The sequence below is a fragment of the Perca flavescens genome, chromosome 8 (assembly GCF_004354835.1).
Source record: "Perca flavescens isolate YP-PL-M2 chromosome 8, PFLA_1.0, whole genome shotgun sequence".
NCBI lineage: Eukaryota > Metazoa > Chordata > Actinopteri > Perciformes > Percidae > Perca > Perca flavescens.
Window position 1 is genome coordinate 22689380 of NC_041338.1, and position 22867 is coordinate 22712246.

Below are 22867 nucleotides of genomic sequence, written 5' to 3' on the forward strand. Positions count from 1 at the left end.
ATCCTGATGTGTCCTTCTCCCAATAGACCCTTTTCACGATGACATGTCATCTAACATCATCATCTAACTTCCGCCTTTCCGCGTAGCAGTTTAACTTCACTTCCGTTTTACCCCCGTAACCTGAGACTTCTCACCGAAATACAACTGTTGATCACTAACTAGCTAGCTAGCTACTTGAAGAAATTCCAATGTACATTTAAGTTAAATTAGTAAAGTTAAAGGTGCTCTAAGTGAGGTGACGTGTTTTTTAGGCTACAACATTTTTTGTCACATACAGCAAACGTTTCCTCACTATCCGCTAGCTGCCTGTTCCCTGAACACACTGTAAAAAAACGTGGTTAGGTTCACAGGCTCAGTTACCATAGTAACTGACTTTGAGGTTAAGTTACCTCTCTTTCTGAAACGGAAAACCCAGTTTCCCTCATCTCAGGGTTAACCAACTCAGAGTTTTCACTAAACCTGCTTTCTGGAACAGGCCTCTGCACAACGAACCATAACAAACAGTGTTCCAGCCAATAACCGACAAGAAGGAGTTGGTTGAGTCATGAATATGCATTGTGGGCGTAGCATACGTGCTAACGCTGCTGCAGTGATGGTCAACCAGCTCCTTTTTGTCGGTTATTGGCTGTTTGTTATGGTTCGTGGGGCAGGTTGGCACAGTTTGTTTTTGTTGCCATTTGTGGAGCCTGAGCTGTCTTCAGAGAAAAATTTTGTAGCCTAAAAAACTCGTCACATCACTTAGAGCACCTTTAAGAGTAATAATGTTTACATATATGCAATGGTTTGTAACTTGCTAACGTTATTGTTAATTCACAATTGTAAACTGCCTTAGGAAAGTAGGCTAACGTTAGCTAGCAGCAACTTTAATGTTTTTGTTAAAATCAGTTTTAGATTTCCTAAACATAGACAGTAAGTTAGCGTTAGCGTGACATAATTTTGGCACAAATGGAACCCCATATTTTCTGCATAGTAGCCATAGTATTTTGTAGGCTACTTTTTACACTTGAATACTCTAAACACAGTCCACAAATAACCCCTCATTTGTTTTGTTTTCCAATTCAAGGGTATATTAGTGTATGCATTAGAGTAGGGTGTGCACACAAATATAATTTCTCATATTTATAATTTGCGACAATCTCGTTGAGTTGCATCAGTTTGCTGCTAGTATACATACTTTTGTATGATCCTTGTTGAGTTAAATTTTGAATGAAGCACTTTTACTTGTAACAGAGTATTTCTGCACTGTTAAGTAACATATCTGAGTAGCCTAACGTTACCACCATAGCTTGGTGCTTTTATCAACACTAATGTTACACCAAACCAAGATAATATAGACTTTCAAGATCAGCCTAACCATGACTGTATCCCTCTCTCTCCCTCTCCCCCAGTTCCTCTCTCTCTCTCTCCCCCCCTCTCTCTCTCCCCCTCCCCCTCTCTCTCTCCCCCTCCCCCTCTCTCTCTCCCCCTCCCTTCCTCTCCCAAGTCTTTTCTAGACTCTGCAGTCTAACGACACATCCGGCCACTCTTCTCAAAGCTCTCCAGAAAGTTCTGCACTGTGGAGCCGAGCGGCTATAAGAACCAGCCATCTTCCTTTACCAGCCTCAGTGTAATTCGAGCGAAAGCTAGTACAGTAATATTATCTGACAAGTAAGTACATTTTGAAATACTAACGTCATTTAGCTATACGGCTAATTAATGCTAACGGTTTCATTCAATCTTAACCTAATATAAGCTACTAACGTTAGCTATATGATTGCAAGGAATTGACATTTAACTTCACGTGCTGCCCATGATAACGTTTCCTCACGTTGTCCGTTTAACATGTATTCTCGCCGTCCGTTACCTTTATTCTTTAAGGTATTTGCACAAGCTTGCGCTCTGGCCGATGTGAACTTTGTTATTGGGTAATACCGTTGTTAGCTAACGTTAATTCTTTGACATGTGGCTTAACGTTATTGTTACTACGCTGACGATAGCATTGGATCTATGCTAATGTGTTTCTGCTTTATTTTGTTTTAGGTTTTGTCACCATGGTTCACGAAACCGGCTATTACGATCTGTTGGGTGTCAGCCCCAAAGCCTCACAGGAGGAACTCAAAAAAGCCTACAGAAAACTCGCATTGAAATATCACCCCGACAAAAACCCGAATGAAGGAGAGAAGGTAAGTTAGCGTTAGTTACATAACGTTATAGCTAGCTAGAGACATTTAGGGTGTCCCTGCAGCCGTTTATGGACTGTTGTGCCCTTTCTAATTATAAACTGCACGCCTTGTTGGATTGACCCCGGAAGTTTCTGGAATGATCTCGCAGCTCCTCTGTTTAGGATCATTATATGTCAACGTTTAGGATTAGGGTAGCTAGTACAGGAATATCAGCCCTCAACCAATCAGACTTTATTTGTATAAAACATTTCATTCATATAAAATATAACACAAAGTGCTCCACAGAATCCACCCAAAGCGATAAATGGCTTTGTAATTTATAAAACACCCAATAATAACAGCATTTTCTAAAAAAAAAAGAAAAAATGAATTTCAGCAATTTACAGCGAGGAAACAAATTTAAAAACTCCAATTTGGTATATACCTACATACACCAAGAAGTAAAATGGGCTAAAATGCATATATACATAGACCGATAATGCAAGATAAATAAAGCTAAATTAAAAAGAGAATAATAAAATAAAGTATTGACCCTCCTGACACTGAGTTGAATTGCTCATGTTAGAATGCCAAAGGTTGTGAAATTAATGTTTAAAACATAATTAATGAAGAGGTCCTTCACTGTACTTGTAGACTATATATCTTAACAGTCCAGAGTTCATTAGGTTGATGAGTTTGGGAAGAACTTGGTCTGATGCATTACAAGGGCTAGCCACCTGCAAATTCAGTGTCATTATCATAGAATATGCTGAACATGTACACCAAGTATTCTTTATATAACCTTTAGTTCAGGAAACCTGAAACTAATATCAGCTATTGGCACTTACTACAAAAGAACAGTGGGGTGATTAATTATGTGAAAGCTTCTCAAAGCTTTCAAAGTGTTCTCAAAAACCTACTGTTTTTATTGCCACAGTTCAAGCTTATATCTCAAGCATATGAGGTGCTGTCAAACCCAGAGAAGAGAGACTTGTATGACCAAGGAGGAGAACAAGCGATCAAAGAGGGAGGCATGAGTGGAGGAACTTCCCCAATGGACATGTTCAACATGTTCTTTGGAGGTGGAGGAAGGATGCAGAGAGAGAGAAGAGGTAAGATTTAAATAAGTAATCTAGCTGCAGGCTGTTTCTATATTCAAATACCCACAATTTACATACATGTGCTTTTCCTGTAGGGAAGAATGTCGTCCACCAGCTTAGTGTTACACTGGAGGAGATGTACAAAGGCAGCACCAGGAAGCTTGGTCTTCAAAAGAGTGTAATTTGTGAAAAATGTGAAGGTACGTAGTGTTGTATCTTTTTTTTTTTTTTTTTTTTTATCCCATATATAATTGTTAACAAAGTTCAGTAAATTACATTATCCTGTTTTTGATACAGGCTATGGTGGTAAGAAAGGTGCCTTGGAGAAATGTTCGACTTGCAAAGGAAGAGGTGTACAAGTCAAGGTGCAACAGATTGGGCCAGGCATGATTCAGCAGATCCAAAGCATGTGTGCTGACTGCCAGGGACAGGGTGAGAAATTTAACGCTAAGGACCGCTGCAAGAACTGCAATGGACGCAAAGTAGAACGCAAGAAGAAAATTCTTGAAGTTCACATTGACAAAGGTATGTTATTTTGCCATCTCAGATACTCCTTTAAAAAAAAAAAGGGGGGGAGGGAGATGTGTGTGTATGTATGTATGTATATATATATATATATGTATGTATGTATGTATGTATGTATGTATATATATATGTGTATGTATGTATATATATATATATATATATATATATATATATATATATATATATATATATATATATATATATATATATATATATATATATATATATATATATATATATATATGACACACACACACACGTGTGTGTAAATGTGTTTTTTGCTAACTAAACTGAAGATACATGTGTTTTGTAGGTATGAGAGATGGTCAGAAAATTACATTCAATGGAGAAGGCGACCAGGAACCTGGACTGGAGCCTGGGGATGTAATCATTGTTCTGGATCAGAAGGAGCACCCAGTGTTCCAAAGAAAAGACGATGATTTGACAATGAAGATGAACATCAAACTTGCTGAGGCTCTGTGCGGTTTTAAGAAGACCATTCAAACACTAGACGATAGAATGCTCATTATCACCTCGCAGCCAGGTAACTGACTGAGATCAGCTGGTCCCTAGTGCTGTCTTGTCTGGTAGACTGTATTTGTAATTCTGATTTCATGTTTTTTTTTTTTTTTTTTTTTTTTTAATCAACAGGTCAAGTAATCAAGCACAGTGACATCAGATGTGTTCAAAATGAGGGCATGCCAATTTACAGGGATCCTTATGAAAAAGGACAGCTTATCATTAGTTTCCAGGTAAGGCACCCTGAACATAAAACATTTCACTAGTGTGACAGGACTTTGGACTGGAATCAGATGCTCATGTTGTAGAGAAAACATTAATTGAAGGTAACTGTAATTCATCCCACAGGTGGAATTTCCAGAGAAACACTGGCTTCCAGAGCATCTCATGTTCCAGCTGGAAAGACTGCTTCCTCCCAGGGAGGATGTGATGATTACTGATGACATGGAGGAGGTGCAACTCTGTGAGGTGGATGTGCAGACACAACAGAGAAGCACCAGTAGGGAAGCTTATGAGGAAGATGAAGAGGGTCCCAGAAGCGGAGTGCAATGTCAGACACAGTGATCGTAGTCTATGATTTAAAAAAAAAACATTGTAGAGCATGTGGTTTTTGTCGTTTAAAAAAAAAGGTTGTGTGTGAAGATGCCTTTAACTGTTTTTTCATAAAGTAATGTTATACAAATAAGTTACATTAGGTTTAAAACAGTTGCCAAAGCCATTTTTTTGTGCGACTCTCCTGTGACACAAATATGCAAGTGGAGTACTCATTTCATGTTTCATTTGTGCTCCACAAGTTATCAAAACTGTATTTTGGTGTCACTGTCTTTTATCTCTTCTATTATGTTTTTATTTTTTTCTCCTAAAGCTGAAAGGACTACTTCTATGCTTTCTGTGAAGGTAATTTCAGTCATGACAAACTTTTGGTTATTTCTCAATAAAAGTCCCAGAATGCTTCAACTTTTATAACAGTTTCTTTATTGACTTAGAGATTTTACTTTTATCTTGCATATTAAAATGTGCTTGTTTATAAATTTATCATAAAAGTTGGACATCTGTACAGTGACAGAACCTGCCATTAGTGAATGCACAGCTATATTAATCAATGGAAAAAATAAGGGATTTTACAACAGCATTGCTTAATTACAGACATGATTACTAGCGTGCAGTCCCTTTAGTGCTGCTTCCTCCGGAAAGAGCAACCTGTAAAAAAACAAACATGAAAATGGGTTAGAACAACTTATGCTTACCATACACTAGAAGACTTTGAAACGCCTTCTCTGTAGTGATGTTACCCATGAACCCCCCTGCTTCGAGCATGTATCGAAAACATGAACCAATTTGGAATGAAGCTTTGGATCAGCGCTTGATTCGTTTTAGGATAATCACGTGACCAGTGACGTCCGAAGCTTCGTTTCACACCCACGTGACCGCTTCGAAGTTGAATTCAAGAGCTGTGCGACACGGCGCACCTTAGCGGGTTGTTGCAGTAGGCGAGTCAACAGTCAGGAGAGTTACTGAATAGAGTGATTATTATAGTGAATATTATAGCAAGTGGAAAGTTCATAGCGAGTAGCCTAGTTCATAGCGAGTTTATTACATATAGCGTAAATTTATAGTGAGTAGTTTTATAGCGCCTTCTGCACTGCCTATCTCGAGACAATGTTGCTTTAGGCTACGTACTCAATATAATCACAGAAATGTGTGTGCAATGTGTTCATTCATTTCCCTCCCAAATTGATGTATTTGTTTACAAACAAGACAGTTCACAACCAAAATTCTAACTTTATTCTTTTTTTGTGGAGAAGGCAATTCAATTTTTATTTATGCAAAGTCCCACATAGGCTTAGTTATTTATGTCATTATTTATTTATCCTCAAAATGTATTCATCTTTGACTCAAAGACATTCATGGCTAATAACTGAAACGGTTTGTGACACAATGCTATCCTTAACTTCACCACTAGATGTCCTCAGAGTTCTGAAGCTTCGAGTATTGAACCTTTTTCAATTCAATTGGATTATAAGCTTCACTGGTTCAGAAAGCTTCAGTTCGCCATCACTACTTCTCTGACACCATCTAACCTTTGTGTAAAGACTGGGGATCTTGCAAGACAACTAGATTTGTTTTGAAAACTGTAACCAAGCCAGCATTAGCTGGTAACTTAAGGGAAAGTTTGCCGATTCTGTTCTGCCGTACATGCAGATGAATGGCTGCAGTACCCGGAGGTCCGCGTTGGATGACACGCTTCAGAAGGGTTGAAAATCTACAACTTTACCTCTTAGCGTTTAGCTCAGCGCAGTGCCATAGCAACAATAAACCTTAGCTGCTTCCTGTTTGGTGCTAAAGGGAGTGCACCCATTGGTTGTTGACAATGTTCACATGATTTAACTTCACTACCAAGACTTCGACTTAAGGTGTAGACACATATAGCCCACGGCCGACCGTTGACAGAAAACCCCGTCGATATGATCAGTCGCATCCCTGAGGTCCAAAAAACTGCCACAGAACAGACCAAAAAGACGAGAGGAGACGAGACGTAATACGTCTCTATAACAGCAGGCGTCGCTAATCTGTATTGTTGCCCAAGAAATGAAAACCGGCAGCTGATTGGACGAACGCGTCACATGGGTTTGTTTTCTCCGGAAATTCAAAGCCAGACTGTCATGGCGGCCGTTCAGAATACGATCTCATACTAAAATAGTTCACTGAAACATGTTTCTGAGAACATTTTAAGCGAGAAATAGGCTATGCAGTTGCTGAATCTGTCTTCAATTCAGCTCAACAAAGGTCAGTTTAAAAGATTTTCGTCAGATTTTGAGAGACTCTAATCACCTCATCCCGCTCGTCATTTCCGGGTGAGTCCCGACTGCCCTGCCGCCGACCGAACATGTCAGGTCGGCCAAAATGAACGCCGACAGCCCCCCAGATGGACGACGGCACGGGACACACCGAACAGATTTGAGGCACTGACCTCGCCAGACTGTCCCACGGCCGATAATCGGCCTGATGTGTCCCGGCCCTTAGATGATATCAAACACATTTGATTTTGGGAAAAAGACTGAATCTGACTGAGTTTTATGACCACCTTACACCAAACAATTGAGAAGACGGGAGCGCCCCCCAAGCCTCATGATTTCAACAGATATTGGGAATTTGGCTACGACAGTGGAATTGCTTGAAAAGTCTTTTGGTGTAAGTTCAGCATTACATGTACAGCTAAAGGTAGTGATCTTTAGCACACTCTTTACTAGCATTATTTAAGTTTGTGGATGTTTTACCCTCTGTCAGTCTGGCCTTTCCCCCTTTTGACTGGCACAACACAGTTGAGCATCCCACACAGAGTACCACAGTCTGGGCATGGCTGAACACTGTGGTGATCTTGTAGCAGCCTGCAAAGAAACAGATTTAAACAAATAATAGGTCCAATTGTTATAAATTCAGTCTGAAGTTTTCATGAATGCATTGTCTGTATGTAATGTGATGCAAAATATGGCTAAACCACTGCAAAAAAAAAAAAAAAAATATATATAATATATATATATATATATATATATATATATATATATATATATATATATATTTATTATGTACTCAGTCAATGTATGACAAACAACCACATAGCCTAAAAACACTGCATCTGTTCATATACTGTATAACGTTAGATATAACGTTACCTGGGCACTTTACGTCCATAAAGTAGGAGTTAGGACTCTGAACAAGTCTTTTCTTTTTATGTTGTCTTCTCTCATGTTCAATAGTAGGGTGAAGGAGGTCTCTGGCCAGCTAAAGTGAAAAATACAAAACACAGTTGACATTTACGTTAGTGCAACAGCGATCAAGCATGCGGTCAAGTGCCTTATCTTACCATTACTTATTTATGTTTTAATAACGTTACAACACTACTCCTGTGATAAACAAGGTAAGTCATGTTTTCATTTTAAATCTACGAACATCACGATTTGCTAATTAGTCCAGATGTTAAGTTTGCAAGCTAACATTTTAGCAATACCGTTGACGTTGGGAAAAACACTGAACATAAAAAAGTAAAGTTACGCTGTAGTTTATTTACGCTATAAAAGTAACGTTAATGCTAGTTAAAATGTGATAGTATTCTCCATTTTGATGAGACGGGCCTTGTTTAAAATAAAGTAACGTTAAAAAGGTACAAACTGTTATTCTTGGCCCGAAATCACTGCAACAGACTATTTCACCCACACATTTAATACCATGACACAGTTGCGTTTCAGCAAGTAGTCGCCGCCCATGTCAGACCGCTAACGCTATGTAAGCTAACTTTCACGCCATGTGCTGATGCTGCTATCGCTAGCCTACATATCAACAACACAACTTCGAGGTTTCAGACCGCAAACACAACTGATGTGGTAACTCGACAAGAAGCACTGACAGTTGACAACACTGTGTATTAACTCAAACAAAAGAAATGACCACAAAAAACACTATTACTTACAGGCATTTTCAACGTGCTAGGCTTGCTTTCCTGCGCATACGTGGGGCTGGTTGGACAGAACAGAAACAGGAGCTGTGCAGTACTGCAGTTGCAAGTACAGTGTGGTTGCCGGACATGCCATCACCGAATATTGTGAGAATGGCCTTCAATGACATTTAGTAAAAAAAATAAAATTAAAATAAGTTAGTCTTAGGCCAAGGAAATTGAGATAGTCTTGGTGAGCAACCAATAGCAACATTGATTATAAATTATCTATTTTTTTTTTCATTTTCTTAACTACTTAAATAAATAAATCTGGCAGCTGCATCCCATGTTAAGCTGTGTTTGTTACAGTTCATAAAACATCTGATTTGTGTTAATGTATAATATTTTTCAAATCATCATATAATAAATATATATGACTTATGATATATCTGTTAAGATAGTCACCTCACAGACTACAAATTAAATATATCAAAAAGCAGAAAACATAATGGACGTATTTGACTAACTGCTATGTTTGTATTTCGTCCTTTTATAAGAGCCAGTGAATGTTTAAAAAAGAAGTAAAGAAAAGACATCAAGTCCTCCTGGCTACACGTTTTCTTCATAGACAGTATGGTTTCTTCTTCTTCTTCTGTTGGCTTTCCGGCAGACTAGATGCCTCGTGGCATATTGCTACCTCCCACAGGACATTTTATGCACCAGTCAAAAGTATTGTCAGCTTCAGTGGAGTAGTCCTTTCGTAGAGATGTAATCCATGACGGCTTCCACTATCTCACATTTATATTCAGGGGGATTTAATAAGTCTCTCAATGTCATGTGCTGTATTCCCATATGACATAGCGCAGTGGACAACTGTCCTATTTCATCTTTGTACCGAAGACAGTCCAAAAGTACATGTTGCACATGTTTCTTTTTGTTTGCAGGTTCCACACAATCCATCTTCATTTTTACCCATCTTTGCCAGATCCCATGCAAGACCACAATGGCCGAGTTGAAGCCTTGTCATGACGGAGTGTCTTCTGCCTATACCCAAATAACCTTGCTCTGCCGGTACCTTATCTTGAATTGAAAAATAATGACGGCCCCTCTTTTCCTTTTCCCACTTCCTCTGCCACACTGCTATAGAATTTTTCTTAATGACAGACCAGCACTCAGATATCCCAACACATACCCTTAACTCAATTTCTCTTTACAGTGCCATTTTAGCTGCCTTATCTGCTGTCTCATTCCCCTCTACCCCAACATGAGCAGGCACCCACAGAAATCCCACCAATCCTCCAGCCTTCTCGATCTTATACAATAGAGCCATCACTTCCATAACCAGGTCTGGCCTGGCTCCCCATTTGCTTCCTATCAGAGTTTTTAAAACTGAAGCCGAATCTGAACATATGACTGCTCTCCTTGGCAGCACTTCCTCCACCCACTGTAGTGCCCAAATTATAGCTATTAGTTCTGTTGTATAAACCGATACCCCCTCAGACAGTCGTTTGAGCTGTACAATTCCTAGCTGAGGAATATAAAAAGCAAAGCCAGACTTCCCAGTTTGTGGATCTTGAGATCCATCTGTGTAAATCTGAAGATAAGACTCCCAATGCTCACCCAGCCTTTGTTTAACCAACCCCGGACATAAACCACCTTCAAGATGTTTTAAGTTTTCCTATATACTGAAGTCTATGTCTGGGGTGGGAGGCATCCATGGCGGTATAACTGCCCAGTACACCTGCGGGGCCACACCTGCCTCTCCCAGTCCCAGTTTCTCCACCTTTTTGCTGATGTTAAATAAAAAAACACTCTTTCTTCCTTTTCTCTGCTGCCCACTCCCAAGCATTATTCAGAACTGATTTTGTTGGGTGCTCTTCTTTGTATCCACACAATTTAACAACATACTGCATTGCCAGTTTCTCTCGTCGAATTGACAATGGCATCTCCCCCATCTCAACCAGTAAAGCTGGAACTGGGGTTGTACGAAGAGGCCCCAAACAGTATGGTTTTCTTTCCCTACATGGTTTTATTATAATGGCGAAGGCATGACCCGCCCTACTCTGCCTCTGATTGGCTGGTACTCGTTTCTCTCGTTGATTGGATTGGTTGTGTTTAGACACGAGGAGTGAGGTTGGTTAGGGTAGAATACCAGGGTAAGCCAATCAGAGGCAGAGTAAGGCAGAATAGGGCGGGCCATTGCCTTCGCCATCCTTTGCGTAAATGCGTCATCCTAGAAAATCGTAGGAAACGTAGCCGTTAAACTCAAGTGTTAAACTACGTAGACCATAATGCAAAGTAGAAAGTGACATCACTCATCTCGACATCGGTCTGCTGCCAGTCTGACAGCTGAGGATTTCCAGACGGGGGATACCGGCTCAGTACGGCCTTCTATTATCGAAACGTTGGAGTCTACACTGTGTTTAAATGGCGAAAACGTACGATTATCTTTTTAAACTGTTGCTCATCGGAGACAGCGGAGTCGGCAAGACATGTCTGCTGTTCAGATTCAGCGAGGACTCCTTCAATACCACCTTCATATCTACAATAGGTGAGTTACCCTGCAGCCGCCCCTAAAGATAAATCTGACAATGCATACCCACAACAGAATACTATGTTTGACTGCATTGCACTCTAGGTGATCAATATAATCGGAATAATACTTATTTTCTAATATTATACAGACTCACATTGTTTAAAGGGACAGGAGCTGCATGAGCAAGACAATGGAACTGTGAGACACATTATAATGATCTCCTGTCCTTGACGGCTCATAGGCGTCAGTGAGGTTAACTATTGAGATACAAACTATAGTAAAGATGTTTGACCTTTGGAAACCTTATAGAAATGTGAAGCCTATTTTGTTCCATTCAGTTCCAATTTGTATATTGTTTAATCTTCCATAAAGCTTTACAATATTCTGCAGCAGCTAGTTGTGCTGTGACATTGAATTATATCATCCTACAACTTGACATAGGATTAACAGTCCATTAAAAAATTACTTTCCTTCACAAAGGGCTTATTGCAATAGTGCATCTTAGGCATGAGCTAAATGTTTGTAACTAGTCAATGTAGTATGCATCAGCCTACACCGCTATACATTTTTATCTATACGTTTTTTTATTCAAATGCAGGCATAGACTTCAAAATCAGAACAATCGAGCTGGATGGAAAGAGAGTCAAACTTCAAATTTGGTAAGTAAAATTTGAGTAGGCTTTTTCTATTTAAAAATAAATGTGAGTGTGACACACATCTGTGCATTGATTTGGTGCTTTTAGGGATACTGCAGGGCAGGAGAGGTTTCGCACCATCACTACAGCTTACTACAGAGGAGCAATGGTAAGTCTGCACTTCATGAGGCCTCTGGTGATTCCTACCCCTACTGGATCTGAGATATTGTCTTTCTTTACAGGGCATTATGTTGGTCTATGACATCTGCAATGAGAAGTCCTTTGAAAACATAAAAAACTGGATTAGAAATATTGAAGAGGTGAGCTATGAATTGATTAGTAGTTTAAATATTTTTTTGTTGCATAAATTAATTTATATTTCGTAGAAATTGCTGTCTGATATTATGTATCGAGACATACAAACAACTTTGCATAAGGAGTGTTTTAACTTCTCCCAGCATGCCTCGTCTGATGTAGAGAAGATGATCCTGGGTAACAAATGTGACATGGCTGACAGGAGACAAGTGTCCAAAGACAGAGGTGAAAAAGTGAGTCTCTGCAGCCAGTCATTACTAACAAGCAGTCTCAAACAAATTGAAATGCTGTGCACTTTTGAGTGACACTAAGATTGTATTTTTATCTTACTTACTGTAGCTGGCTATTGATTATGGAGTTAAGTTCTTGGAAACCAGTGCAAAGTCTAGCCTAAATGTAGAAGAGGTAAGTAGATTTTTTTTTTTAACCCTGAAAGTATGATGTCACATTGCCAATAAATAGGTACATTTAACATGATTTGTTTGTTTTGTCATTCTAGGCTTTTTATAACATGGGAAGGGACATATTACACAATCTGAGCTCAAAGACAGTAAGTGATTAATAGATTCTTATAATGGATGCCAAGGGTGTCATTTCCACTGGGGTTGGGGGGGATGTCCCTCTCACTTTTCCAAAAGTGACTTTTGTTGTCCTCCCCCCCCACACACACACACACACTTTTTTAGTTTCAAATTGATTTACTATAAAGTCTTCTTACTGTCCAGTCGCCTTTTATTTTTTTTAGATAAGAGGAGCTGATACAAATGTTGATATGCTCATCTAGATTGTTTTCAATTATTCCTTCACTCACAGCAATTAAGCTTTGCAAGCAGTAGCGAGTGCTTGTATTTGGCCTATCAGGCTACAAAGAGGCCACTGCCCTCTCCTCTGAGAGGTGGATGTTTGAACCTGGACAGTGCTTGTTGTTGTGTTTGTTCCCCAAATGTTTTAATTGACATTAGTTTATCAATAGTACTGCAATGAACATACAGTAGAATTTCTATAATTTGGACAGCCTGATAACCAGTTTCATAATAATGTTTATTTGCTAGATTAATATGAATATAAATGCAGGAACTAAACCTGTGCCCTTGACAGGGCTTGTAAAGCCCTACTTTGTTTATAACATTTCTCCACTATCATATCTTTCCTTGCTAGACTGACAACAATGCCGGAGGATCAGGCAAACCAGTCAAGATCACCGAGAAAAAGTCAAAGAGGATAAAATTCTTCAAGTGTTCGCTCCTCTAGGGTGCTCAGCTCTAGTGTTCACGACTCTAGCATGACTTTGCTGTTTTGGCGGACTTCTGCCTCCCAGGCATCCTCGCAGCAGCGGCAGCAGTGGTAATATTTAGAGGGCCTTAATGCTAGCTGAAGCTCACGGGTTCAAAAGTGGTTGAGATGTCATCCTGATCTGCTGACCAGAAGGGGATCAATGAGGAATGAGGCCTGATACTGTATATCCGCTCATGCAAAAGACTTGTGCGTGATCATCAGCATTGGTTTGTAGCTGGCCCTGCCCTGGTCTGCTCACAGGTGATTCTGTTGTAATACCTCTGTTGGATCTTATGAAAATAGACTTTATTAAATATAGTAAAGTTCTGGATAGTTGTCTTATAAATGGGGGGGTGGGGACATTCAGATTCTTTCATAAATTGTAGCATTGTTTTATACACACTACATATTGTCATATTTACTATGATGATGCTGTCAGATGGACATATCAAGTCTCAGCATTGATTGTATTTGTCTGTAAATTCATGTATACTAATATGCCTATAATCTCCTGTTGCACTGGCATCATTTCTATTTGTTCATGTGTGCCTTGAAGGAGTCAAAGTATTGTGATAGAAAAGAGAAAAATATGTTTAAATATAACCTACTGTCTTTTTTAAGAAACCTTAATTTATACAGGTTTCTGTGTCAAAATGAAACTGTGAAAGGTTGTTTGTTTCTTGGGAGCTGTACCTAACTACATATTGTTATGCGATTGTCAGTATTTGCATGAAAGATATAGGGATACCTCTGAGTGGTTCATTATTAAGCACATTGCAGTATCGGAAAAGAAAAGGTTTACAGACAATATTTGAAAGTGTCAACCGTATTTAGGAAGTTCATGTTTTTGATTGACTGATGTGTATATACTTTATTTTCACCTTAACATGTAGACATCCAACATAAAAACACAATAACTGGGGAAAGCTGTAATGTCAATGATTGTAAGCTACTGTACGTTACACCAATGAAAGAAAGTAAAGAAATTGGATCTTTAAAAGAGTAATGTGTTCACTACTCTGCACTCGTCAACTCACAGTAACTGCATGCATGGAAATGTTAAAGCGATTGGTAATGTTTTTTTTTATATTACTGACATTCTATTTTAATCATTATTGTGAAATCATAAAGTCAGCAGTGATATCCAGTCGATGGCAGGCTAGTTCTCTGCCTCGCTGGTAATATTCAGTTCTCTCTTGTGGCTCATTTATTTTCCTGTGCATCATTTTCTTTCTTCTCTGCATCCATCTTCTTCCCCACATCTTCCCCTGCCACGCTGCCGGCTTCAACAAGGTCTCTCTCGCTGCTGGAGGCTCTTGGCTCCTTGCTAACCACCTTTGCTTTCCTCTCGCTGGCATTAAAGCTCTGTGATCTCTGAGATGGCAAATATTTATTATCGGCTACAGTCAGATACTCGGTAGCGTCTGAGAGGTTTCTCTTTGCTTTCATCTTTGTTTGGTCTGCCTCGGGTTCTGCTGCTGGCCGAGCTCCCTCACTTTCTAAAGACATATTTAAAGTCTGATCCTCCTTATTTTTAAGCTCTGTAGGTGCAGTGCTAGCTTGAAACTGCTGGGTGAGAGTTCTGACTGTTGACACTTGAGGTATGTGACCAGTAGTGCTGGGGTGCACCTGGTACTCCAAGTTTGCTGGCCACTGATCTGGTGTTTTAGTGACCTGCTCCACTACTGTCTTGTAGTCTGCAGTTTGCACATCATCACCTGCCTCGGCTGGGTTGTAGATGATGCTGCTCATAGCTCTCTTCTTTGTGATAGGGGAAGTCTGCCTTTGGATTTCAGAAGGGATAGATCTCAATGATTTAGTCCTTTTTGGGGAAGAGGAGGTTCCCGGCGGCAATTGGGCCTTCTTTCTGGGTGCATCTGATTCTTCTGGTTCATCAGGCGGGCTGATAATGATGGTGCTCATAGCCCTCTTCTTTGTCAAAGGAGAAGTGGGTTGGTCTTCGACTGGATAGTATCTCAAGGATTTAGTCCTTTTTGGTGGGGAAGAAGGCTTTAGTCTATCTAGAAGCACTGTGCTTCCTTGTTTCATGTTGGATATAGCCTCTTGACTTGATGATGCAGATGCAGACTTTTGTTCACATGGAGATATGAGAATGTCCACACATGAACTTGGGAGTGATCTCTCAACACCTCCAACATCTAAGGTCTGACCACCTTCCTTTGTGTTGAGAGTACAAATACTGGAGGCTTTCCGCAGACTCCTCTGTCCTTCTACACCAGTTTTAGTTGTCTCATCTGTATCCTTCTGCTTCGTTGCAAACTCCTCCATGTCCATGTGGAAGCGGTAAAGACTGTAACCATCAGCGCTGTTAATACTGCTCTGGCGAAGTAGGGAGGAGGGGTCACACACAGAGGAGGTTCGTGAATAGGTTCTGGTCAACTCCAGTCTGTCCACCCCAGCAAGCTTTTCCAGGGCTACTGCCATTCGTCCGTGGATCTCCTCCAGCTGTGCCAGGCGCAGATCCACCGTCTGCAGGGAGGCCTTCATAGTGTTCTCCCTCTCGTTAACCTCCTCCAGACGCATGGACATATTCTCAACTCTGCCAAGAACACCAGAGAAACAAAAGTTTATGTAAGTACATGTATAAACTGTTATCAACACGCCTAGAAATATCTAAGCTACACTCAAAAAGGGTGTTCACCTTTCTGAGGTAACCTTAATGCGTTCATCACTAGAGGACTGCTGCTCGTCCTCTTTCTCACGGAAATATTCCTCCACGCACTGTTCTTCAAACTCATACAGGCTTTTTAGCTCCTCTGGATTCAGCCTAAGCTCTGGTAGAAACAAATCGACACATGATGTCAGTCATTGTGTTTCAGTCAGGACCAATACTGTTCTGTAAGTGTATATCTATGGACTACAACATGATTTTTACTATCTGTGATTCAGGATGAGACCAAATTAGTCACTTAGTTAAATTGTGTGTATTTGTTTTATATCATAAGATATGACTAACTGAGTCCGCGGTCCTTCTCATCCAGCTCTCCTTCTTGTCTCTTCCTGGCACACCGCCGAAACAGCCTGTTGAAGAGGATGTAGAGGTGGCTGAAGATGATAAGAGGTGGCGGCAGGATGGGACGGTCGTGGAACGTCATGATCAGCTGATATCTCTGAAACTTCCACACCTGGTTGGAAATGGACTTGACTTCAAAGAAAGTGTTGCTGTGGGGCCGGAAACCAAGACCAGTGAGTATACACTGTAAAAGCAGATGTTTCTTGTAAAAATAATAGAGCAGTTAGACATTGGGGCATATACTTACTTGAACACTGCAATGAGCAAGTTGACCAGAAGAATGTTTGCTACGAGAAGGTAGCAGGCCATAATGGCAGGTGTGAGCCAGGCACCAGGAATACACGGAGGCAGTTTCTTCCCATCCTCATCATATAAATGTTCACCACATGGAGCTGCAGGGAAAGAGAAGTTATAGCTATAGAATTCATTCTGAGATCTTTAGCGAACTGATTCGAATTGGATTCTTGGCTTGAAGACTACTCACGGTTGATTTCCATTGCATAGACTTGGAGAAACATGGAGAAAGCGTTAAAATCAATACACATAGGATTTTTATATCGTACTTCTGTCAAGGTCAAGCTGATGTCCATGAAAGAGTGGACTGGTGTTAAAATCTTTTAACACTAGAGATAATTTGTATACTTTATATCTCTGGCCTCTTTTTTTAGAATATTAAAAGAAACAGATGTATTAGTAACTTCCTCTGAAAAGAACAGTTTTCATTTTTAATAACCCTGCTAATTTAGGCTATTTTCGATAGCAGCTTATTGCCTTCACCCTGACAGAAGAAACACTGACAGAAAAAAAAACTTGACGGCAGATGATCATGATTAACAAGACTACATAATGCTACCTATCTTGCTTTTCCTCAATGCAAATATTGAAGGCTAGTAAAAATATGCCAGCAGAGGGAGACAAAGTCTTGAGGGGTTACAGTGTAATATATTGTTACTAAACCTTACAGAATGTAACACATACAAATAAATATATCACTGATCATCTGCCCAGAATCAGGAAACAGAATCTTACTATGAACTCTAGTCTTACGGTCTATCGAGTCCGCAAAAACCTCTCCATATATCATCCAGTAGGGCATGTAGAAAATGTTCCTGGCCAGGCGCCATGTTGGCTCCTCATCAGGGTGAAGGATGGCTTGCCGAGCCACCCCGAAGCTCATGAGCACCACCAGCATGATGACTACAAAGTACATCATATCTATCATCTGAAAGAGAAGAAGCAAACATTTGAACTCATCAGGTGTGAACTCCTTTTCATTCTATTAGTGTGCATGTCATGTCTGTCATGCGATTTTCACATGATTTGTGAAGCACTAAACGCTATTACCATCTTCCCTATCATCATCACATAGGGTCCCAGGTATTTGTTGACTCCAAAGATGTCCAATACGCGAATGTACCAGAAGATGATGTCTATGCAGTAGATGACTCTGCCGTAGCCCATGTAAGGTTCATGCTGCAGCCGTAGCATTAACCCAAGAAGGAAGGTGCAAATGGCAGCCAGGTCTGTGATGTTCCAGTACTCCTCCAGCCACACACTTATCTTCTGTTTCAGCTTCCCTGGCTCTGACATTAGAATCTAGACACCAGGGTTTAAAGGTCATGCAGATACCACGAAATATCTCTAACACATGTAATGACTTGACTCTGATAAAAATGATCATATTTAATGCCTTGTACCTGCCTGACTTTTTCAGAGCCAAGTGTGAGGATGTATGCAATGACAGTCCACTCTTGTAGAGATGGCCATCGCTCCATTTTCACCAGGATTATGTAGTTGTACAACATCAAATAGCCCAGATAGCAAATCTATTGGAAAGAGAAAATACCAAAATGCCAGTGCACTTAAGTCACTACACTATAAGTAAAATTGAATAAATCATTCTTGTTTATAAGAGGGAAACTTACAGTGTTGAACCAGAATTTGGTGAATGGCGCATCATAAAACTCAAAAAACCTTTTGCCAATGGGGATTTTTCGGACATTAGTGCTGCCCTCCTCTTCATCCCCCTTTCGGGAAGTTGTATCATTATTAGGATCCTGCAACATAACAGCAAACTCTTTCTTTCAGCTTATAATTTTTTCACTCTTGACAAAGAAAGGCATATAAACAGTATGTGTACAATGGATTAATCAAATAAGGTTAGTGTGAACCTTGCTGGATTTTGCATCGTCATCCTTTTCTTTTCCCTGTTCTTTGCCTCCAGGTGCTTGATAGGGCACATCATCTCCAAGACGGAAATCCAACAGTAGAATGAAAGGAGGAAAGATGATTCCCAGAATAACCTAGGTGACAAAATTAGTATATGTATTCACAATACTGTGAAGGCAATGCTACAAGTGATGTTAATATTATTGTGAAATGTTTTTTTAATGGATGCCTAAAAGAAAACAGTTTGTGATGTCAACCTTGAGGCCGGGATTCTTGCCGATCCTTAAGCAGCCCATCCACATGTCAGTGAGCAACATCTGGCTGCAGGTGTGAGCAATGAAGTCACGTTGCTTAGCAGCCACCGCCAGCTTCAGACAGGTGGAGTTACTCCAGTTGACCAGCTCATATGTTAAGAGTTTCATGGCCACCTGTTCGTCATGCTTGTAGGACTGGTCCAACAGCTCGTAGGCCAGCTGGCCAAACTCTCTATGAGAGAGAGAGAGCGTGAACAGTAATATCCATTTCTATATTGCACTTCTCAAAAGAGTTTGAGATCACAGAGGGGTGAGAGAAAAAAACACTACAAGTGAAACCTATGTGAGAGAGTTTATATGTACTGACTTGGAGTTGTTCTCCAGGTCTTGGGAGATGTCATCCACCAGTTCACTCTCAGAGCACTCATGGGCCATGGCTTTATACAGTTTACAGGCCACCAGGGCTTTAGCCATAGCTTCTTCTCCACGCTGCCAGAGGAACAGTGCCATCTTCTGGCGCTTCATCAGCACCGCCCACAGCATCAGCTCATGGAAGGGGAACTTGAATCGACAGACCTCGGGGTCGTCCACATCAATTTCCACCTCTTCTTCTTTCTTCTTCTTTTGTTTCTTCTTGCCTTTTGACCTTGGTTCATCATCCTAACAAAATGAAAACATGGTGATATATTATTCTGCTGTGGGGGTTATATTGTTTCAGCTCCTTGACAGTATTTTGTTGTAAAAAGGATACCATACCTCCATTCCTAGAAGCTTCAGAGCTTTTGGCTGCAACAAGAGAACAAAACAGGATCATCGATACCAAAATGTTACTTAATATGATGAACTAGCCATTATCAATGTTTTTCTTTTACCAATTCGTACCCTTTTTAGTCCATACAAATTATTGTAGAGGTTGCGGAAAGCCTTCCTGGTGTAATTGCTCCTGTAAGCTCCACCCATGAAGCACTCCAGCACCAGACCAATATCAATCAAAGTGATCTGATAATCTGGAGGAAGGTTTCCCTGCAAAATCACCAGAGTCGTATAGAAGTGTCTCAAGATGATATATAACCTTAAATAGTCTGAAATGGTAGACATTATGCAGCAAAAACGTGAGAAAGATCATTTTACCTTTTTGACATCCCTAACCACGGCATTCAGCGTATTGGCAGGGCCAAGTTTCTGAGAGAAGAGAGCAGGACGAAGGTTTGTAATTAGTGTCAACCGTTTTCATATTTGTCACATCTGTATTTTGAGGGATTAAAACTTCTCAGTCTCATTTTCATTTGCTGCAGTGTATCAAGGCCCACCGTGTTGTATAACTCCTCCAGTCTGGGAATGGTGAGGAAGTGGTGAATATTGACCCCATTCTCAAGGAGCAGTTTGACAAAGTCAACTCTGTCCAGCACCAGAGCATCCATCATAGCCTGCTCCAGAGAGTTCACCTAAGAAGAAGACATATGACTTATTATTTACACATTACAGCTTTCATAATATTTTCATATTTTAAACTGAGAGTTGTTGTCATAAACTTCCATTCTTACCCAACGAGTCAACTCCAACTTCCTCGGGTCTGTTTCTTCTGGAGGTTCAGGCTTTGCCTTTCCCTTCCCCTTTCCCTTCTTACCCCGGGTTTTGTTTTGAGAAGCGCTGGCAGGACTCTTTTGCTTATCTTGGGCCGGGATTAAAGAGGTTGCACTGTTGGCCATGGCACCGGCAGGCTTACCAAACAGGAAATAAGGTAAAAGAAAATAAAGCTTTAGCATTAACATATCAGTCTCTTTTCTGCTGTTAGTATTTTGATAACATCAAACTATTGGAATTTTGTGCATCAGAGAAATACAACGCAGTTTAAAGAATATCTTTCTGTGCTGCTGTCGAGGACATACTATGTTATTTTAAGATCACCTGCAGACATGCTTTTGGAATAATTAATATCTGATGGGGGTTTTCCACAAAGGGAAGTAACAATAAGCCAAACACATTTTTGAGTGGGGGTGGACTTTGAGCAACTCTATTTCAAAACAAAACTCTTTCCTTCTGTACTAAATACATCCTTGCCAACTTTGCAACTGTAGTGCACTAGCGTGGAATGATTCATTTATTTACTTTACTCGGCTGAACTCGGCTGCCAGGGTTATAACCCACACGAAGCCCTGGCAGCATATCACTCCCGTCCTCCAACAGCTCCACTGGTTGCCAGTCAAGTCACGCATCACCTACAAGATCCTCCTGCTCACCTACAAATCTCTCCATGGACTTTCACCACAATACCTCACAGATCTCCTCCACCCCCTACTCTCAGTCACGTTCCCTGTGGTCCTCTGACAAGGTTCTGCTGGACATCTCCCACCCCACACCAGGTTGCGGACATTGGGGACAGGGCTTTCTCTGCCAATGCTCCCGCACTCTGGAACAGTCTACCACTCTCTGTCCGCTCTGCCCAATCACTGCCTATGTTCAAAAAGCACCTCAAAACATTTCTTTTCACTAAGCCCCCCCCCCCCCCTATTTGTTAAGCGACCTTGGGTAGGTTGAAAGGTGCTATATAAGTTATTATTATTATTATTATTATTCAGATGTGAGCACCACTCACTGGTAAATTGTGTCCATAAACAAAGATGTGATTGCGAGCAATATCCACTCTGTTCCAGGCCAGAGCCAAACTAAGCTGGTCAGCTGCTGAAGCATTCGTGCCTGATGCAAAAGAAACGGGAGAGAGAGAATAGGAAGCATGTAGTACATTGCATGGAAAATATTGCTGTGATGTTATTCTTGTAGTACACATACTGTTGAGATGTCTAAGTGTGATGCAGCCAGATAATACCTTTTAACAAGGCAGTGAGAATGGCCATTTCAATATCTTGTTGTCCCTCAGAACCCATTCGAAAAACTGTGATCTACATGTGAGAAAGAAACAGAAAGAGAAGAAACGATGGCAGACGTGAAGCCATACAGTATACTGTAATGGTTGAATCAGTTGATACCAAACCACATAAATGAATGGATGAATGAATAAACAAGGTGATTTGTATTCCCACTCTCACTCCAGCTGTAAACATGTGGCGATGAACTGATGGGAGATTCTTTCAGCAGGACCTCTCACTGTAGGCTGACCCTCGGAGCACAAACAGCCAATTTTACTTGTCAGACAGTGTGCTAGTGCTTTTCTTGTTATAGACTCAACTATATCAGATGAAATTACGCTGACGGGTCTGTCACAAGTGCAGCCATGGTAAATAGAATTATGGGGTTGGCATGAATGTGTGGGACGGCGCCAGGGATTTCAGGGCTGGTCTTGGGATGCGTTGTTAATGAGCAGCAGTATGAGGACTGAAAACTCGTGTTTCTCTTTAGACACTTACAGGGTGCACTGTGTGCTTTTTGCAAATAGGGATTTCTTTTAATGATGGCGAACTCTTGATTTGTTTAAATATTGCATTCTGGTGTCACAGCAAATGTCAGCCCTCTAAATCAGTGTTATTTGTCTAACCCAGCTGTTCACATGGGATTTACTTAGGAAGAAAGGATTATTTGGGGACTAGACTGTGACACTGATTCACCTGTTGGTTAGTCATGGCACTTTAGATTAAGAGCAGGCAATAGTGTGGCCTCTTAGTTGCGTATAAAGCGCTCAAATAACTTGGCAGCTCGGTCACATTGTCTGGGTCAGGTATCAGTGAAAACTAAATGCCCACAGCGGTATGACCCTTGAAAAAAGCAGTTTAAGTTGCTTATCTGTGTGTTGGCACATTAGGCAGTCTAATACATTGGGGATAGAGGATGCAGAGTCGCCGCTGAAGTAATAGCACTCCGTTGACTGAAAAAAAAAAGCCTGGCGATGGAGAGAGAGGGGAACCTGGCTGAGGATTAGGGAGATGGATCCTCTCCTCCATCTGTGTGCTGCATGCTTACTGTGAATGGATAAAGTA

General features: G+C 40.6%; 4 protein-coding genes across 5 annotated transcripts; 2 read left to right on the top strand and 2 right to left on the bottom strand.

The window, feature by feature from the left end:
* The first annotated feature begins 1481 nt into the window (after positions 1-1481).
* On the top strand, positions 1482-5248 carry dnaja (DnaJ heat shock protein family (Hsp40) member A). The gene is made up of 8 exons (XM_028585023.1): positions 1482-1647; positions 2020-2162; positions 3079-3253; positions 3337-3441; positions 3539-3766; positions 4080-4310; positions 4418-4518; positions 4634-5248. Exons 2-8 carry the CDS (start codon positions 2031-2033, stop codon positions 4847-4849), a joined length of 1188 nt encoding a protein of 395 aa, XP_028440824.1. The 5' UTR covers positions 1482-1647; positions 2020-2030; the 3' UTR covers positions 4850-5248.
* On the bottom strand, positions 5238-8887 carry rps27l (ribosomal protein S27 like). Of its 2 annotated transcripts, none has more exons than XM_028585026.1 (4): positions 8754-8887; positions 7960-8068; positions 7564-7674; positions 5238-5485 (listed from the first exon to the last, which is right to left on the bottom strand). In XM_028585026.1, the coding sequence occupies exons 1-4, from the start codon at positions 8757-8759 to the stop codon at positions 5457-5459; spliced, it is 255 nt and encodes an 84-aa protein (XP_028440827.1). In that variant the 5' UTR covers positions 8760-8887; the 3' UTR covers positions 5238-5456. The 2 variants fall into 2 exon arrangements, with proteins under 2 accessions (XP_028440827.1, XP_028440828.1); XM_028585027.1 differs by lacking the exon at positions 8754-8887 and adding an exon at positions 8456-8545.
* LOC114559959 (ras-related protein Rab-8B) lies at positions 7998-14547 on the top strand. The gene is made up of 9 exons (XM_028585025.1): positions 7998-8204; positions 9662-11268; positions 11852-11912; positions 11997-12057; positions 12131-12208; positions 12347-12436; positions 12543-12608; positions 12703-12753; positions 13362-14547. The coding sequence occupies exons 2-9, from the start codon at positions 11145-11147 to the stop codon at positions 13452-13454; spliced, it is 624 nt and encodes a 207-aa protein (XP_028440826.1). The 5' UTR covers positions 7998-8204; positions 9662-11144; the 3' UTR covers positions 13455-14547.
* Positions 14548-14681: 134 nt separating this feature from the next.
* Positions 14682-20644, bottom strand: LOC114560073 (transient receptor potential cation channel subfamily M member 1-like). Its single transcript, XM_028585228.1, has 16 exons — positions 20480-20644; positions 20246-20380; positions 20067-20117; positions 19818-19958; positions 19692-19721; positions 19303-19595; positions 18939-19167; positions 18684-18815; positions 18438-18569; positions 18210-18338; positions 17857-18108; positions 17582-17734; positions 16760-16941; positions 16456-16661; positions 16141-16273; positions 14682-16038 (listed from the first exon to the last, which is right to left on the bottom strand). The coding sequence occupies exons 1-16, from the start codon at positions 20642-20644 to the stop codon at positions 14682-14684; spliced, it is 3720 nt and encodes a 1239-aa protein (XP_028441029.1).
* Positions 20645-22867: the final 2223 nt, after the last annotated feature.

Bases quoted from the DNA above. Each gene is read 5' to 3' on its own strand.
- dnaja (XM_028585023.1), top strand. From the start codon at position 2,031: ATGGTTCACGAAACCGGCTATTACGATCTGTTGGGTGTCAGCCCCAAA. The intron at 2,163-3,078 runs GTAAGTTAGCGT...TTATTGCCACAG, and splicing joins ACCCGAATGAAGGAGAGAAG to TTCAAGCTTATATCTCAAGC. The intron at 3,767-4,079 runs GTATGTTATTTT...TGTGTTTTGTAG, and splicing joins TGAAGTTCACATTGACAAAG to GTATGAGAGATGGTCAGAAA.
- LOC114559959 (XM_028585025.1), top strand. From the start codon at position 11,145: ATGGCGAAAACGTACGATTATCTTTTTAAACTGTTGCTCATCGGAGAC. The intron at 11,269-11,851 runs GTGAGTTACCCT...ATTCAAATGCAG, and splicing joins CACCTTCATATCTACAATAG to GCATAGACTTCAAAATCAGA. The intron at 12,609-12,702 runs GTAAGTAGATTT...TTGTCATTCTAG, and splicing joins CTAGCCTAAATGTAGAAGAG to GCTTTTTATAACATGGGAAG.
- rps27l (XM_028585026.1), bottom strand. The intron at 7,675-7,959 runs GTAACGTTATAT...GTTTCTTTGCAG, and splicing joins TATGGACGTAAAGTGCCCAG to GCTGCTACAAGATCACCACA. The intron at 5,486-7,563 runs GTAAAACATCCA...GTTTTTTTACAG, and splicing joins AAAGGCCAGACTGACAGAGG to GTTGCTCTTTCCGGAGGAAG.
- LOC114560073 (XM_028585228.1), bottom strand. From the start codon at position 20,644: ATGGCCAACAGTGCAACCTCTTTAATCCCGGCCCAAGATAAGCAAAAG. The intron at 18,816-18,938 runs GTTGACATCACA...TTTGTCACCTAG, and splicing joins GCAAGAATCCCGGCCTCAAG to GTTATTCTGGGAATCATCTT. The intron at 16,039-16,140 runs GTGAACACCCTT...TGTTCTTGGCAG, and splicing joins ATTAAGGTTACCTCAGAAAG to AGTTGAGAATATGTCCATGC.